Source organism: Arabidopsis lyrata (assembly GCF_000004255.2).
Source record: "Arabidopsis lyrata subsp. lyrata unplaced genomic scaffold ARALYscaffold_1, whole genome shotgun sequence".
Classification (NCBI taxonomy): domain Eukaryota; kingdom Viridiplantae; phylum Streptophyta; class Magnoliopsida; order Brassicales; family Brassicaceae; genus Arabidopsis; species Arabidopsis lyrata.
Genome location: NW_003302555.1, coordinates 31,408,107 through 31,425,902, shown reverse-complemented (window position 1 = coordinate 31,425,902; position 17,796 = coordinate 31,408,107). Strand labels below are relative to the sequence as shown.

The window sequence follows — 17,796 nt, the reverse complement described above, 5'->3', positions numbered from 1 at the left end:
AGGAGCGTGTTTAAAGATGACACAAACAGAGGAACAAATTTTGATTTGTGGGGTATAGTTTTTGACATAGTTCGACTAATGAATTCCAAAACCAACGGAATCAATAACCATAACACTGTTTTTAATACAATCAAAAGACTAGGACATTAGAGGATTTGGCACCAATAGTAGATTATTTACCACAATAGATTCTTCATCTTGTGGATGAAAGCATCAACGATGTAAAACCAAGCTTTGCTCCGACGAGAATCAAAAGAGAGAGATATTTCCTGTTTATAAGGTTTAATAAATTTATGGTGGAGTTTATCCACTATAATTTCCAAGGTTAAAATTATACCAACATATACTGTTATGGCATGATCATAATCTTGCAAATTAATTCAGATATTGAGCACACTAGTTTATGCCGGACAGCTGGGGTTGTTGCCTCTCATGTAAGTGTTTCTAAAGTGCTATCTAAATGAGGGTGGTTATATCTTAGCTTTTAATATTTTATATGTATCAAACAATTGAAGCTTTGTGTGCCAAGACCTGAGCATCTTGGATATGTTGATTCAATATCAATAACGGAAATTGATGGTGTGACATTAAGTAGAAGTCATTTTTTATCCTTTTAAGTTAATATATTTTGTCTTTCATTGATCATGAACAAATCTGTCTTTTTGTGATGTCAAGATCATGATTGCAAAAATGATGAAGTTGGTAACTCCATATCCACAGTTGTTTTGCGTGGAAGCAAATGTAGCATCCTGGATGATCTTGAAAGATATGTTAACGGTTGAGTTTATACATACAAGGTAACAATATGTCAATATCTACTAAATTGAAAATTTGTTTTCTTGTCTAGTTTCACTTGTTTTAGATATTTTGTACTTAAATTAACATATAATACTTAAACTCTTTTTCTGATGGCATGTGCAAACACAGTTCAAATTGTTCTTTGGGTTGCAGCATCGGATCATCTCGTTAGTTCTCATCGATAATGACTTGAATAATATGGGGCTGAACCGCAGTCAGATACTTAGTAGATATACATAAGCTGTGAGAAAGGTTGGGGAATTTCCTTATTACTGTTTATTTCCGAATAAAATATCAGAGTTGAATTATTGTTTATTCCAAAAATCTAGTCCGTTTACCACCAAGTAAAAATCCTGATAACTTGTAAAAAATCTGTTACTTGTAAAAGTTATGGTCCGTTTACCACCAAGTAAGTCTCTCTTGTTGCAGATCATTATTTGAAGCAACTGAAGCAGTTTGCTAAGTTCTTCGAGCTTCGCCTCATATCTAACCTGCCTTGACTCATGGATATAAGAAAGAAACTGGATATTTTGGTACATTTTGTTTTGATTATATGATACTATTGAATTTATGTTTTGATTAATGTGAACTTAACTTGGTTTTACTTTAACTAGATGAATACCTATGGTATGCGTGAGTTTGTTTTGAAAATTTTTAAGAACAAATTATGTTAATTATTTTTGTTGCTAATTTATGTTTATTTTTTTGTTTGTCATTGTATAGTTAATAAAATTAGATCCATGTAAAGTAGTTACAATTTTTATGGTTAAATTCATTTTTAACTCGAAATATCAATTTATACATTTTCATGTATAAATCTGATTATTTATATATCTAAGATCCTAATTTTGTTTACTATCGAATACTTACAACAACAATATATGATATTTTGATATAACTATATGTAATTATGTTACTTGTGTGATTTAAAATTTGCCTCACTTGATTATAATTAAACAATTTATTGTTTTATATACTCTCATAATCTAGTACTCCAGCGAGATCGTGATAAAGTCATAATTAATTATTGGAGTGACATAAATAGAACAAAGTCTCAAGAGTTTTCCTATAATAAGAAAAAAAAAAAGCAAAAACTAAAGTGTCATTTAAGTCAACAATTTCAGATCATCTGCCATTGCATATAGCTATATAAGAGAAATGATCGTGTCTTGAATTTCTTGGTACGTATAACGTCTCAAAGGCCCATTACTTGAAAAACTTGCATGTCAATGTAACCAATTTACCATAAGACACAAAAATGAAAAGACAGAAAGCTAGATGAAAAGATGTATTTGAACAAGAAAACGTAATAATGATAAAAAAGTCGAAGTAAATTTACTAAACTAAAGGTAGCAAACAACTAAACTACAACACTAATAAATTTTCAGTCATAATCGAAAGTGATTACTGATAAAAACAATTTAGTAAAATAAGTTGATTAAAATGAGAGTAGTGCTTGATTTATTAGCATAATTTTATAATTTTCATTTTATTTTAAAGAAATAAGTTAAAAATATGATTGATAGAGGATTTAATGCAATGAAGAACTTTTAATTTTTTTTTTCATTTAGTTTGGCTAAGTTTTTATTTAAATAATATAGAATGACACGTATCATTTTCTTCTGTGATGATGTGACACGCATATGGAGAGAATCGGCCAACTTTCATATATGTGATTTTTCAGGTCTAGTTTTCTTTTCGTTCTATCAAAGTTATTTAATCTCTTAGTTATGGTTCTAAGTTACATGGCCCTAGAATCTTTTGTGTATGACCTCATAGATAGAATAGAAGCTGCAAATAAACTACAAGGGAAAGCGAAGAAGGAAGTTGTGTAGAAGAAGGCTGAGAAAAAGCTATAGGCTGAGAGAGCTGCAGAAGAACAAGGCTGAGGAGGTGGGTGGTGTTTGGGATTACTGGAAGGAAAGAGTGGCCTGTGTTTTTTGTTTAGCCAGAGGTTTGGGTGTTAAATAGCAATACAAACACTTCCAGTGCCGGCTCAGGGCAGGCGATGCGACGGCCGGGGGCCTAATCCCGTGTTCCAATAATTACAAGCCCATTTTAAAAAATATTTTTATAAAAGTATTAAAAAATTAAGTTACAACATAAAAATAAAATTTAGAAGGGCCCGTAAAATATTTTATTTCTTGTTTTTAGTATTAATAATTAATTTTTTAATAAATAATATACAAATATTTTTTTCAGCAAAAAAAAAACACTAAAATAAAAATTCTAAAGGCCCAAATTTTTTTTTGCCTTATGGTCCATAAAAGTGTTGAGCCGGCCCTGTCCACAATTTTAAAGTTTTCAAAATATGACAAGTGTTAAGAATCCATCTCATTTGAATGCACCCATAGTACAATATACATGTAAATATATGTCCAATTCCCACGTGACAAGACGATTAGAAAATTGGATCTTGCAGTTATGGAGGGAAAATAAAATTTTATTGCTGCTTACATGATAAAATCTTAGATTTCTTGCTTACATAAGAAAATATGGTCATTTATTGTTACAATTTCCGATTTATTGCTTATATAATCAATCTAATTAAATTCCAATTAAGAAAATTTGTCGGCAAGGAGGAGTTTTCATCTTTTTTATTATCTTTAATTTCTCGTAGGGCTAATGTTAAGGCGGATAATCTGGCACGAAAAGTTCGTACAGAACCGCTTCATATCACTTATGTAAACAACATTACTTAGGAATTACTCTTTTGAGCTCTAACTAATTTCGGATGACAAAAAAAAAAAAATTTGTTGGCAAAGACTGATGGAATTTATTTTAACATATTGCGTTGGACTTTTTTTTTGCAACATTTCAAATTGAAATTCATTTTGAAAGAAAATTGAATGTCGAAAATTGTTTGCTTTATGGATTGTTGTATCTTACTTCTAGTTTTTACCATTATACATTGAAATTATTAAATTTTAACACACCGTAGAAATCTTGGTCTTACAGGTGACTCGTATGTTGAGGTTTCATTTCATAATGACTTTTTATGTTAAAAACAATAATAAATATAATAAGAGTAATACATTTTTTTCCTTTAAAAATAAAGAAATATATGTTCATCCTCTATTTTATATCTGATTCCTACTTGTCTCTAGAAAAACAAATATTCTTAGCTTTCGGATGAGATAAAATATATTTCAATTTTATCATATGCGAATAAGAATCGGGTATCGTATATCAGTTTTTTCAACTACTTACTTGTCCCGTATTCGGTGGTATCTGGACACCAATGATAAAAATGATTCTAAACAAACATCTTGAAAAACATGATAGCTTATGTATTTGAGAATTTTAACATTTGTTGGAAGAGTTCTGATCACCAAATTTGAAGATGTAGTTGTCACAATTTGAATCTTGCACTTTGTGATATGTCAACCACTTATTAAAAGACAATCTCATTTTTTAAAAATTTTTAGCATACTTATTGCTTTGTTTTAAAAAAAAAATCAATTAAGCGGCATAAAATATTTGAAGATCACGTGGATGGTTAACACTTAAGCATTTATCTCTTATTCGTTGGGAGAGCCATGTTGAAATTGTTGATACAATACGATTTTGGGCTCCTAAAATCAAGAATGTGCTAGTGTACATTACTAAAAGTAGTGATGATACGAAAGAGCAGAGTAACACTGAATGTCTTGCAACAAGTGAAACACAAAGAATTGGAAGTTATGAATTCTAGGTATCCGTAGTTATTTGATATAAACTTATTTTGTTAACATTGTGAGTAAGAGTTATAGTAAAAAAAACATGAACATTAATGTAGATATATCTCAACTGAAGTGGTTGGTTTCTTATTTTTAAAAATATAGATATTCAGGCTTTGAGAAAGCAAAAGCATATGCTAATAAATTGCAAAATATATGGAGATGGATCTTATATTTCTCAAAAAAGGAATGCATATGTTTATAAGTGAAGGTTTGTGTCTCATAAAGCAAGTCTGAGATTACACTAAGTACAGAGAAGACTCTAGAAAGAGGAGAGGGTTTCAGTCATAGCAGTTTTGACTCGGGCACGTGTGAGCTTACACATGCGAGATGGGAGTTCTAGAAGCTGTTATAAATGCTCTTTCTCTTTATTGTTAATCAGTACTCCCTCTGTATTCGTTTTGTTGTCGTTCTACACATTTTTTTTTTGTTAATAATTAGATGTCGTTTACACCTCCCAATTCAACTTTTACATAAACATTCCTAAATTAACCTCAATTAATTGATATAATTAATCAATCCGCCGATCCATCGTTCCCAACTTTTTCCTCGTTCCCTACTTTTCTCTTTCGAAAGCACATCTTGGAGATTCGAAACAAGCGCGGCAGACAAACCACTGTTCTTCGAGGTCATCGTAGACGAAGAGAGAAGAAACGCAGATTGATTTGGGTTTGTGTTGAATAGTCGGAGCTCCGGTTTAACAATTCCGGCGACTTCAAAGATCCTTCTCTCTCTCTCACTCCTCAGCTCTTCGAGCTTCCCAAAAGTGAAAAAAAAAGTGAGAAGATAAAGATTCAAAAAGAAGAAGAGAAGAAGAAGAAGATAAAGTAAGAATCAAAACGAATCGAAAACAGATGACAAATCTATGGTCAACATTTTTTCTGGCTCTCTACGGAGGAGTACCAAAGACAAAACTTTAATTTATGTCGGCAAAATAAAAAGTTAAAGGAGTAGTTGTTTAGGTGAGGTTAAATAAGTCATTTTACACTTTTTCTTAATATGTGTGATTACAGTTAGATAGAACGACAACAAAACGAATACAGAGGGAGTATCTTTTACACTTCTTAAGTTGTTGTAATCGTAACAGAATCGGAAGCTCAAAAGCTCTAACTAAAGAAACACCGATCTAGTGAATTCCGGAGAGAATCTCCGGCCAGACGTAGGCTCCGGTTTGGAGCTGAACTTGTTAAAGTCTCGTGTGTTCTTTACAGTCTTTTCGTATTCTTTTTTTAGTGTGTTTGAGAGTGATCTATCGAGAGAGATTCAAGAGTGAGTTGAGAGTTAGATCGGATCAGATCTAAGACGAATTCGTACAATATGAAAAAAAAAATTATGGTGAAGAATCAGAGAATGTCGAGGGAAGTGTGACATTATTAGTCGAAGAGAGGTTTCAGGTCTACTCCACTTGAGACAAAATTTGAGTAATTTCAAAGGTATGTAAAAATATTTTTTTTTGTTTGATTTCAGGAAAGTGCAATTAGCGAGTGATGATAGTTTGATGTCTTTTTGTGCCAATTATTCTTTAACCCATGGAAAGCATTTAGATGTTGTTAAAAACGATCTTTTCTTTGAACTTAATTCTAAGAAGGTTTACATAAACAAACTAAAAGACCTATTGAAATATTAGAATATTTGAAAGTAGTTGAAATTTTTTCCAAACTCATGCATCGCTTAACAAATACTGTTGACGATTCTAGTTTCATGGCCATCTGTTGAAAGAAGTTTCTCAACGTTGATTTTGATGAAATCATATTTTCGTTCGAGTATGTCACAAGAACGATTGAATGGCTTGGCTATTTTCTTCATCGAAAGAGAATTGGTGAGAAACGTTTTTTGTGGAGAACAAGGGAAAACAAAAGTTTAAAAACCAATATTTTGTTTGCTAGTTTGTTTCTTTCTTTGGTTATGTTATTTGACGATAATAATGTTTATTATTGTAGACATTTTTGTTTTAGTATTTGGATTAGGGTATTTACCTTTTAATCGCTTCTGATATCCGTTAGCATTCACGCAGCTCTGAATCTAACCACTAAAAATGTTGATTAAATTTTTTGATTTTATATTTGCCGAAGTTTGGTCTCATAGCAAGATGATAGATTAGTTATAGTGTTCTTATGCGTTTCTCAAATTAGAAATTATTGTGTTTCTCCCAAGTTTAGTTCGCGGCAAAATCTGACTAATTAGATTGTAAGAAATAAACGTTTAGGTTTATGAAAGTAGTTTCAATATCCCTCTGAAATTTATATTCTAGAACATAGGAAAAAAAGCGAGATAAACTTGTGTAGCTACTTAAATATCTTATGTTGACTTCGAGGAAGGAAAAAAAAAAGGTGAGTAACGAATTACTTTTTGAGAAAATCAAATCTGCCCACCGAAACATAGAACATATTTAAAAGCTATAAAACTATCATCAAAATACACAAACTTCTAGAAATCATATAGCATGACAAGCTATATAGCATACATGGGCATTCCATTCTAAGTCCAATGTTCTTGATATATGCCTATTAAAAAGTTTGACCTTCATGAGTGACTCATAGATCCAAACATCGAACCTGATCATCCTGACTTTAAACTCCTACATAAAATCTAGTCATCGTGACTCGTAATTCCACCCATCTTATACTTAACATCATATACAAGATAAACTTTACCTAATATATGCAAATAACCCGTTTTGTGATATACTTCTAGCAATCATATATCATAACAAGCTATAACAATTTGATAAGAAAAAAAAAATGAAAAACAAGCTATAACATACATGCCATTCCATTATAAGTCCAACCATCATGATATGAACTCTAATAAAAAAATTGACCATCCTGAGTGACTCATAGCTCTAAACATTGAGTGTGATCAGCTAGATAAAGTTAAGTCATCATGACTCCTAGCTCCATCCATCCTTAAACTTAATTCTTCCTGGTACATTCATTTGCTCATACTTAACATCGATATACAATTTAAGCTTTATCTATTATAGCCATATTAAACTTAATTCTTTCTTCTACATACATTTTCCCATACTTAACATCTATATACAAGATAAGCTTTACCTTGGATATACAAATAACCGGTTTTATCATATTTTCTTTTGAGGCAAATAACCCAAAAAATATCTTAAATAAATTTTCTGTAACAGAAAAACACAAATTATATATATTTTCCGAAAATATACCACCTAATAAAAAAATTCAATATAAGTAGCAAAATTTCATTGATTTTACACACTCAATTTCACAAATAATGAAAATTTAGAAATACTCTTAGTCACATCTCATAATTATTTAATAATGTATAAAATTGAAAATAACAATTTATGAAAAATAACGAAATCAATAATAATAAAAAATCAATCAAAACTTCTTATGGCTTCTCTCCTCTTGAACTCCATGATCACGTTTGAATCTAACTCCCAATGAAAGAAATCTTCAGAGAAAAACGGCTCCAAACTCATTTTCTATCGATCTGTTTATTTATATAATTGTTATTTTATATTTATATTTTTAATAATTATTCGAGATAGCTAAGGTTTTCCGTTTGGAAATTTCTTTTTGGTGTGTTAATTAAATCCATGGTAAAAAAGCTAAGGCTTCTCCTCTCTTCTCTCTCTAAAATATTTCAGAGAGGAGAAGCTTACTGTCGGCCTGTTTTTTATTCCGGATTTGTCCGGAGTTGTATTAACTCTCGTCTATGTACGAGTTAAATAATTTCCAGCTTTATATCAGATTCTCGCTACCGAATTCGTCTGGTTTTGTCTCTCGCTCTAGCAAAGATTGATCTCTTTTCCAATTGTGCCCGTCGATGTCTCCGTTTTCTTTAAAATTCTATCTGATCCCTCTAATCTTTTAGAAAAGAAATATCTTCGTCACTTCTTTTTGCTCATGAAGTAGGAGCAAAGATCAGACTACATAGAGTTTGGGTGTGGTCAGTGGTGGGGCTTCTCCGAAGTTAGTGTTGCTCAGAGAATTTCGAAGTGGTTTTTTTTATTCGATCCGGAAGATTCTCGACGCTTATGGCTTGGATTTTAGATCGGCATAAGGGAGGAGGATTCTCATCGCTCCAAGGCTGATCGGTGGTGGCTAATCGGAATTTCAGCGGTGTTCGACGAAATTGACGGTGGTACTCGATGACTTGACGTGTAATGTTGGGAAGAACACGTCTTCCACACGTGTCAACAGCTAAATCATATTCGCATTAATATTTATCTTTTATTAAAGTATGATTTAGTTTTGGGCATGGGCTGTTATTTCGTTTGTAATCCTCTGTGTTGGACCTTCTGTAATCTGCCCTTTTGGGCTTTATCAATGAAATCAAATGGCCAACAAAAAAAAACTCAAATCCACTGTATAAAGGTTGCTGGTAAAATCTTAAATAATAATATATACATTTTTTGTTTAGAAAAGATATATGGGCCTATAGTAGTTTGATTTTTTGAGTATTATCAACCCATTTAGAGAATTATTATGAAACTTTTTTGCTGAATTGTTTCTTTACTATAGATGCTAAATAATGAGGAAAAATAGATATTGGTCAGATTTCTTTCTTTACTATAGATGCTAACAAATCATGATAAACAAAAATTTCTGTCAATCGCTTTGCAAGGTATAAAGTAAATGAAAGAACATCAAAAAGTAAATTCACAATTTGTATACAATTAGTAGAGGAAATGGTTTCATTCTCTGATTGTTTCTTCGTTCTTCAAGTGGCTTTTTTGTTACAATTTCTCGTAGTCTCATCTTCGACCTTGAACTCCACAAAATACATCGATAAATTATGCGAGATGCCATCCATCGACGACAAAGCCTTTTGTTTGCAAACGTTGAGCGCATATCCTCTTGCCGCTTCTGCCACTGGCTTGGTATTAATATCAAACCCACATATCCAACTTAAATTAGTTTTCTTTTTCTTTTTTTGGACTAAAATATTTAATTTTTGCATAGCATATTTTAATTTTATGTTTTATATCATACGTTTACAAGTAGGGGTTGTTAATTGAATTTTCGAACTTATATTTTATGTATCATCTTTATGTAAACATGTGCATAATATATAGCAAAATCAAATTTATGAATGATGAATGTCGTGAAATGTTAAAAAGTTGTGAAACAATTTTCACAGCTTAACATTTAAATGGCAATTATGTTTTTGACTCGTTCTTAGTATCAAATATTTAGCAATAATATGCACATTCCAGTTTAAAAACTATATCTCTTAATCTACAGCTCCCACTTGCGGAAGTCGTGATCCGCGGCATTGACATACCCTATGCCAAGTTGTTGGTGAAATCTGCAGACAGAGCAGCAGAAAAGGTACCGGCTCTGAAGGAACAGTTCAAGGCGTGCCGAGATGCCTACTTTCTTATAGTAATGTCTCTCAAGAGTGCTGCTTCAGAACTCAAGATATCTCCAGAAACCGCTAACTATGATGCTATGGTTTGTTTCGACCAAACAACCCTAGTGCAGAAATTGATCGGGAAAAACAAAGACTTGACTTCGAAGAGTCTCATGGAGATGACATTGCGTATGGATAAGCTCATTCGTCTCGCTATTGGAGCCACCGAAGTTGTTGGAGGATGAAGACAAAAGATGAGAACATATACCATTATGCTTGTCTCAATATATGATTGAAGACTATTTTAATATATGATGTGTATCGTTCCAATTTTATTGGATGTCCGGAAAGGACAAATATATGATCTAATTACAAAAATATTCAACCTCTTTTTTATTGCAAATTTTGAAAAGTACTTAATTCTGCCAAGGAGATTTATCGGATTTCAAAGAAAGAAAAATCAAATGAATTTTATCATGAAGAAGAAAAATACTACAGAGAGGCTTTTTTCTTTCAATATAGAGACTGAACAAACGGAAAAGAACAAAATTTAACACAAGTTTTTTTACAGAGATAAAATTAGTGTCCTAAGAATCACAAAAAAAAACCCATTAGAATTCTTCGATGTAGTTTTGCCTTTACATTCTCTTTCTGCCTACCGTCCCGCTCGTTACATGGATCATTATAAAGATATTTTCTAAAGTTATATATGAATTGAATGATTCTTTTCGTTATTGGATGTTTCGGCCTTTGAGGTCTAAAAAGAGTTCTTCCACATAAAATCGGAATTATAACCGTTAAATCAAAATCTAATTAAACGGAATGGTTAATTTGCTTTCTCCACGCACTATGAAAAAAAGTTCAATATTTCTTTCACTTTTAATGTTTATTACAAGCCTATAAATATTTAATCTCTAATGTTTAGTAACAATTCTTACGATGCCAAACTAAGTCATTGTTAAAGATATACTATATAAAATATAAATACTCATACATAGCATGATATTGATAGCACCAAGATTGACCTAGATAATCAATTATTCAATTGTACCATGCATGTCAATCTATAGTTAATGACAGGAGCATGAGACTACGTACTAAAATATTGTTACCAGCGTAACTTATCTACGAAAAACATACACATTAATATTAAATATGTTTCATAAATTTCAGTCGCAATAATCAAACATTATTGTTCCCTTTATAATTTTAATCTATAAAACAAAAAGATAGAACGCATTGCATGCTAATGTAACGAATCAAATGAAATCGGAAGAAACAAAAAATAACATTTTCAAAGGAAAAAGAATTTCAAACAATAAATTGATTATAGCGATCACATATAATAATGTGATGATGGTTAGTATTTGGGAGTGGCGGGAGCAGCCTTGGAACCGGTGAAGTAGAAAGGACCGACGTTAAAGAGTTTCAAGTTAATGTCGGAGTACATCGATAAGAGAACTCCGGTGAGACCCTTGTTGACATTGGTCGGGTTCTTGCAAGTCTCGACCGGAGATGTGTAGAGTTTGACACGGCAGTGAGATAGGTTCTTGATATGGGTTAACGCCACGTGGAAATATCCCTTAGAGTCAGTTGGATTGCTGTAGATAACAACCTCGTTCTTGTTCTTCCCGTATGATACCATCTCGGAGCACACAATCTTTGCTTTTGCTCCTGCACGAAATTAATCAACCAAATTTTCTAATTAGAAATTTGTAATTTCCATTATGCACTCGGTACAAATCTTTTTAAGAGGGATGATTTATGTCGTAGTATTATTAACCGCGTAATCCCCGAATTTCAAGGTTATAAAACCAAAAATATTGTTATAAAAGATTTTTAATCATGAAGTCTATATTAGTATGTAATTATATACCTTGAATTGGGTAGCTTTCGTAGCCGTTTTTGCATAAGATGATGCCATCAACGGCTTTAATGATCTCAGGGACGTATGGCTTGGTGGGTGGAGTGTAGGTTGGTTTTGGTACATATGGAGGTGGAGGAGAAAAGCTTGGAGACTTTTTGTAGACCGGAGGATGGAGAGTTGGCTTAGTGTAAACCGGAGGTGAGAGTGTAGGCTTGTAAACCGGAGGTGAGAGAGTTGGCTTTGTGTAAACGGGAGGAGAGAGTGTAGGCTTGTAAACCGGAGGTGAGAGAGTTGGCTTAGTGAAAACCGGAGGTGGGAGTGTAGGCTTGTAAACTGGAGGTGAGAGAGTTGGCTTAGTGTAAACAGGAGGTGAAAGTGTAGGCTTGTAAACCGGTGGAGTGTAGACAGGAGCTTGTAGAGTTGGCTTAGTATAAACCGGTGGAGTGTAAGCCGGAGGAGGTAGAGTTGGCTTAGCGTAAACCGGAGGTGAGAGTGTAGGCTTGTGTGCAGGTGGAGTGTAAACCGGAGGTGGGAGGGTAGGTTTTTGAACCGGTGGAGTGTAAACCGAAGGTGGAAGCGTGGGTTTATTAACCGGTGAAGTGTAAACCGGAGGAGATGAGGGGGCGTAGTAATCAGCAGTGGCAATGGTGGCCAAAGAGAGGAGTAGGCAAATCGCAAAGGAGGTGCGTGTGATCGTCATTGCAGAGCGTGTGGCTTTCCTTATGCCTTTTACCTAGTTCGTGTGTTTTTTTTTTTTTTTTGTTGTGTTCTTTGTGTTTGTAAGTGGGATGAGGAAAACGATTCCATCAATGGGGTTATATAAGAACATGTTAGGGTATTGATAAAAAATTAAAAATAGGAAATATTTTCTTGAAAGGTGACTAATTGGTTAGTCATGTTTGGGATTGTAATAGTGTGATGCACGATTAAAAGACATCTTGGCCATTAACAACCATGCATGCACACGGCGTCGACCAAAGGATCGGAGAATTCTGGTTGGAAAATTTGGTCGGCCAATTGATTAATTAATATGGGCAGAAAAACTATAAAGCACATTTCGTTCATTTTGATTAAATCTTGTGCCGGTTCAATTAAATCTTTCCAAATTTTCTTAGATGTCCTACACACAACTAAAATATTGGGCTTTTTGCTTAATTTAATTTTTTTTTTTTTTTTTGAAAATGTTCTCCTAAAAATAGTGATTTAACAATATGAGATTCTCAGCAATGGTTTGATGTGCTTATGCTCTTAGCCGGTCTACAGTAAATCCTACTGTAAGTTAATTATACATGAACCCTAAGATCTTTAAATATCTAAGTTAATCACATAATAGAATCATTACGAGGTTTATCGGATTATCTCCATTTATTGTCGCAGAGATTTCTTCCTAAACGGTATTCTTGAACTTTTAGGTTAGGAGATTATGTTTCTCTCACCTTGCCTATAAACTTAGCTTTTAACGTGTTGTGTTTTATGATACTTTTATGATGGTCTAAAGGTATATATTTATAGGTGGAGAGAGGACCTATTACTCATTAGAGTTTCCTTAGGGTTAATCTCAACCGTCCATCAAAGTAGAGATTTAATAGGAATTAACTCCTTTATTTCCAATTTAATTGGTCACCAAATATATTAAGGAAAATTTGAGCCTATAACCATCAAAAATTTAATAATTCAACAAATAACCATAAAAAAATTGGGCTATAATATTTGGCATACATTGTGTAATATATACATATTTACCCTTGTTGTAATACACGTACCTAACACATCATGTCTTTAACCTCAAACTATCATCTCTTTTCTCTTCCTATTTTTTTTTCTGCAACTTATTTCACGACCGCCATATCTCTCTCCGTCATCGCCAAAAAACAGTCAACAACGACACCAATATAATCGTCTATATAAGTCCTCTTCCTTAAGGAGATGATGATGTAATCATCGGTAAAGGTTCGATCGTCCTATTCCGATGTTGTAAAATCTTATCCGATTGCCACTTTGTGTGGATGTAGAAGTCACAGCCATCGCGGAGTATACCATTAAAACGATTTGATTTGGTGGACGAGTTAACCCACTGTCTCGGCCCGCTCCATGACCTTCGAACCTGTGAGTCATGGCAAGTAATCCTCGAAAAGAAAGTTCAATTCCCTATTGCAGCAAAAAGTATAAGGGGTGTAGATAAATATCTAAGCAATATAGAGATGGATAGGAATGAAGGAGAGATAAAGAGAGACAGAGGGGAAGATGAAAATGGAATAGACTTGTTTCAAATGGAATAGATTTGTTTCAAATGGAATAGTATTGTAACTTAATGAAAAATAAATTCTTTTCAATTGTTTTCTTTTTATCTTTTATAAACTTAACCTATATATATATATATTTTAACCTTATATTTATATTTTACAAATATTAATTTGAATTCATGATTGTTTAACATGGCAAATTAGGTTTTTCATGTTGTATTATTTTATATCCATTTAACTTGGTTTTTAATTTGGGTTCTCTATGTTGCATCACTTAAGATATAGTGTTTCTTCTTTGTCATGCCGCATGACTCATACAATTATTTAGTATTTTGTATTCTCTACTACCACCATCGTACTATATAGAACACTACAATGTTCTATTCTATTTTTCTAAATAAATTCATTATTTTCAATTTTAAAATTTATTTATATCATCAATTTTAAAAGATATGTTTTGGGTTTGGGTTTAGACGGTTGGATTTAGGGTTTAGTATTTTTAAGTTTAAGTTGATTCAAATATAATTTATAAGAAATAGTATAGTACAACATTTATTTTGTGTGATCCTATATAGTATAACATATGTTTTTTTGTTACAAAGACTATTCACCACGTAAAATGTTTATGTCCGTTTTGAAAAATTCACCCTATGATATATTCAGAAAAAAAATCTAAACTTTTTCTAATAGAACTGAAAATTTTAATTTATTTATTTTTAAGAACTTTTCTGAAAACAAATTGGGTAAACGTTTTTTGTTCAAAGTTCAAACCAAAGAAAAATTAAATAACAAAATGAAACTTAAATTCACCTTCTCTAGCACCTATCACACGTGTACTACACATATGGATTGTTTTGTCATTTTACAATGTCTGATGGTTATTTCCTTTGTTTTCAAAATTAAGGTGCTATATTCTTAATTTGTTTATCAGATTTAGTTATACACTTAAATCACCCATATATTAAATAATAACAATATTTTATAGAAAACGGATAACTATAAGACCATATAATAGGGAAAAGAAATGTTAAATAATATTTCTTATACCTACTAATATAATCTTCTGCATTAAAATTGACAAAAACTTGTACTTCTATGTATCCTTTTTCTTAAGAGCAACCATCCTTTTTTTTGTCCAAATAAACCATCTCCTTTATTTTCCAACTTTTCACAGAAGGCACATCACTTTTAATATCCAGTTCATATTTTGAAAAATCATGGGCCTCATATTATAAGACAAACCCAAGACAAATGCTCACTTATAATATAAGACCGAAGACAAAGACTCTTCGTTATATCAATTCGAACGAAAAGCTTAAATATTTTTCAAATCAACCTCATACAAAAATGAATTGAGAATGTAAAGAAACAACATGAATTGAGAATGCGTGTAAATGAACCTAGATTTTTGTTTGAAATATCAAATAGAGAACTTGATACATAAACTAGTTTCTTAAGATGCTTTGACTGTAAAATTAAATAAGAACAATTAATCTATTTTGACTTCCAAAAACTAAACCAATATTCATAAAGTAATACCTTTATTTTACAATTATGTTCCTAGTAACATAAAGTAATACATTTAGTTTATTATTGAAAAATTAATAAAATGTCTACAAATATGTTGATGGTGAATTTATACTAAATAAAAAATCATTAAGTGGTATCATAATTTTTCAAACCAAAATTATATATATATAATGCTAATCATTTATTTGGCAAAAGAAATAAATCTTTTTGATATGCAGATGTGTACACGTACACTTAGTGTTAACAAAATATGTTAACTATGTATGTATATATGTTTACATGTTATAGGCATGAACAGATATATATAATTTCTTCAAACTAGGGGAAATAGTAATATATTATATGCTTTAATATAAAATCCAGAATTATATGTAAATCATTTGTTAAATTATTGATACTGTTTCTGACTTTTTTAACGAAAAACTATTTCTCGCTTCACAATTATTATATAGTTATAGTTATTTGTTATAGTTATCTAATACTTAATAAATAATCAAATTAAAATAACTGACATTTTCCCACTATAACTTATATATTTGTTTCTATAATCAAAAAATTAGGAACCTTGCGACACATAGATTCTCTTACATTCAATCTTCATTGTAGCCGTAAAGATTATTCCTATGTAGATTATAGGATGACAATATTTTGAACAAAATGAATTAAAATAATTTACTTCATCTTTCTTGCATATGTTCGGCAAAATTCCACATAGTTTTTCTGTTTTGAAAAATAACATCCATGGAGCATGCTATTTGATTAACAATTAACACTTGTCAAGAAATTTTCTACAGTGTCTTTTTTTTTTTTGTGCAAAATTTCTACAAGATTATCTCATACCAAAACAACATTCTTCAATCCATATTTGTTGACGAAAATACCAAAAAGATCTGATTGTTAGCTATGACTCCTTAGGATATTATACATTTAGCTAACGTTTTGTAATAAAGAACCATTTAACCAACATAACCATTAAACTATGATCTAAGTACTTTATTGGTGTACACACTTTCATATCTCCTACATTATACCTATATAAACCCATTAAACAAATGAGAGATTAAAAAAGAAAGATTGAGTCTTCTTTACACGCAGGATCACTATAAGTAAACCATTGATCATTAGCTGCTGGTGGAACGGTAGGAGCGCCAAGGTTGGTACCTATGGAGAAAGAAAGTAGAGTTATTCATAAAAATGCTTAAGTAGAAGTGTTATAAACAATTTAAAGATTAAGAGAGAAAGGTTGAGGGTTTTCTTTACAAGCATGATTATTTGGTGTAGACCATTGATTTTGATGAAGATGATTTTGCTAACCACTAGGAATCGGCAACCGGTTTACTACAAGACAGAGAAATCAAAGGAAGCTTTAGAAGTCAAAAGTGAAGGAAATCGAGTTTTTTGTCTATCTGCAATCTTGACCTAGAAGCTGTAAAATGCAATAGATATCAAACAAAACAAACTCAATACTTAGAAAGAGAGAAAGGTTTGAGTATTTTCTTTACATTGTAGATGATTAGTTGTAGTAGACTATTGATAATGATGAAACTGATTTTGCTGATCATTAGGAATCTGCCACTAGTTTACTACAAAACAGAAAAACTTAAAGAATTCTTAGATGTCAAAAGTGCAAGAAATGGAGTTTTCGAGCATGACTCTAGTACCATTTATGTATATCGGATTTTACCTGTTGGACCATTTGTATCATCCAATGCCAAGCTTGAAGGACTCACGTCTGACCTATTCGCTACATAATGCAAAGAGTTATCAAACAAAACACACCCAATTTTCAAAAAATTATTGAACTTTAGAGATATCTTCGGTAGAAAGATTTACAAGGTGTATTAGCTAGTTTCTCCAAGAGATGAGCTCCTTCAGGATCTTGACGAAGAAAATTCTTGAGTGTAGCTAAAGACACAAACAATAACTGAAGCAGTTCACAAAATCGATCAGTAAATAATCCATAAGAAGATTTTAGTCCTTGTTACGTACATGGTGCATAATTGATATCAAGAGCTCCATGCTCGACTATCAGAGAAACTTGCTTTCCAAGAAAACTGTTACACATCGTTATATAACGCGCTAATTCCCGTTTTAAGTGGTACTTGTTGAAAAACTCTGGACTCTCTTTCTAAATCTGTTCACATACTAATAAAAGAAACAAAAATTCAATTGTTTATAAACAAGCACAAAATCGATTCAAATAGAAACAGAGATTATATACTTGGTTTGGTGAGATGATGACTAATATTGTGATTGTCATGCAGATATATCACCGTTTCTTCCAAACTCATGTACTTTTGAATAC

The 17,796-nt window shown here is 31.8% G+C and overlaps 2 protein-coding genes across 2 annotated transcripts; one reads left to right on the top strand and one right to left on the bottom strand.

Annotated features, from left to right (window-relative positions):
- The first annotated feature begins 8,561 nt into the window (after positions 1-8,561).
- LOC9327993 lies at positions 8,562-10,280 on the top strand. Its single transcript, XM_021015202.1, has 2 exons — positions 8,562-9,378; positions 9,743-10,280. The coding sequence occupies exons 1-2, from the start codon at positions 9,187-9,189 to the stop codon at positions 10,094-10,096; spliced, it is 546 nt and encodes a 181-aa protein (XP_020870861.1). The 5' UTR covers positions 8,562-9,186; the 3' UTR covers positions 10,097-10,280.
- A 346-nt stretch (positions 10,281-10,626) lies between these two features.
- On the bottom strand, positions 10,627-13,360 carry LOC9327992 (proline-rich protein 1). Its single transcript, XM_002891884.2, has 2 exons — positions 11,728-13,360; positions 10,627-11,525 (listed from the first exon to the last, which is right to left on the bottom strand). The coding sequence occupies exons 1-2, from the start codon at positions 12,416-12,418 to the stop codon at positions 11,212-11,214; spliced, it is 1,005 nt and encodes a 334-aa protein (XP_002891930.1). The 5' UTR covers positions 12,419-13,360; the 3' UTR covers positions 10,627-11,211.
- Positions 13,361-17,796: the final 4,436 nt, after the last annotated feature.

Coding starts and splice junctions, on each gene's coding strand:
- LOC9327993 (XM_021015202.1), top strand. CDS start 9,187: ATGGTTTCATTCTCTGATTGTTTCTTCGTTCTTCAAGTGGCTTTTTTG. Junction 9,379..9,742: donor CCGCTTCTGCCACTGGCTTG/GTATTAATATCA, acceptor CTTAATCTACAG/CTCCCACTTGCGGAAGTCGT.
- LOC9327992 (XM_002891884.2), bottom strand. CDS start 12,418: ATGACGATCACACGCACCTCCTTTGCGATTTGCCTACTCCTCTCTTTG. Junction 11,526..11,727: donor CGAAAGCTACCCAATTCAAG/GTATATAATTAC, acceptor AATTTCGTGCAG/GAGCAAAAGCAAAGATTGTG.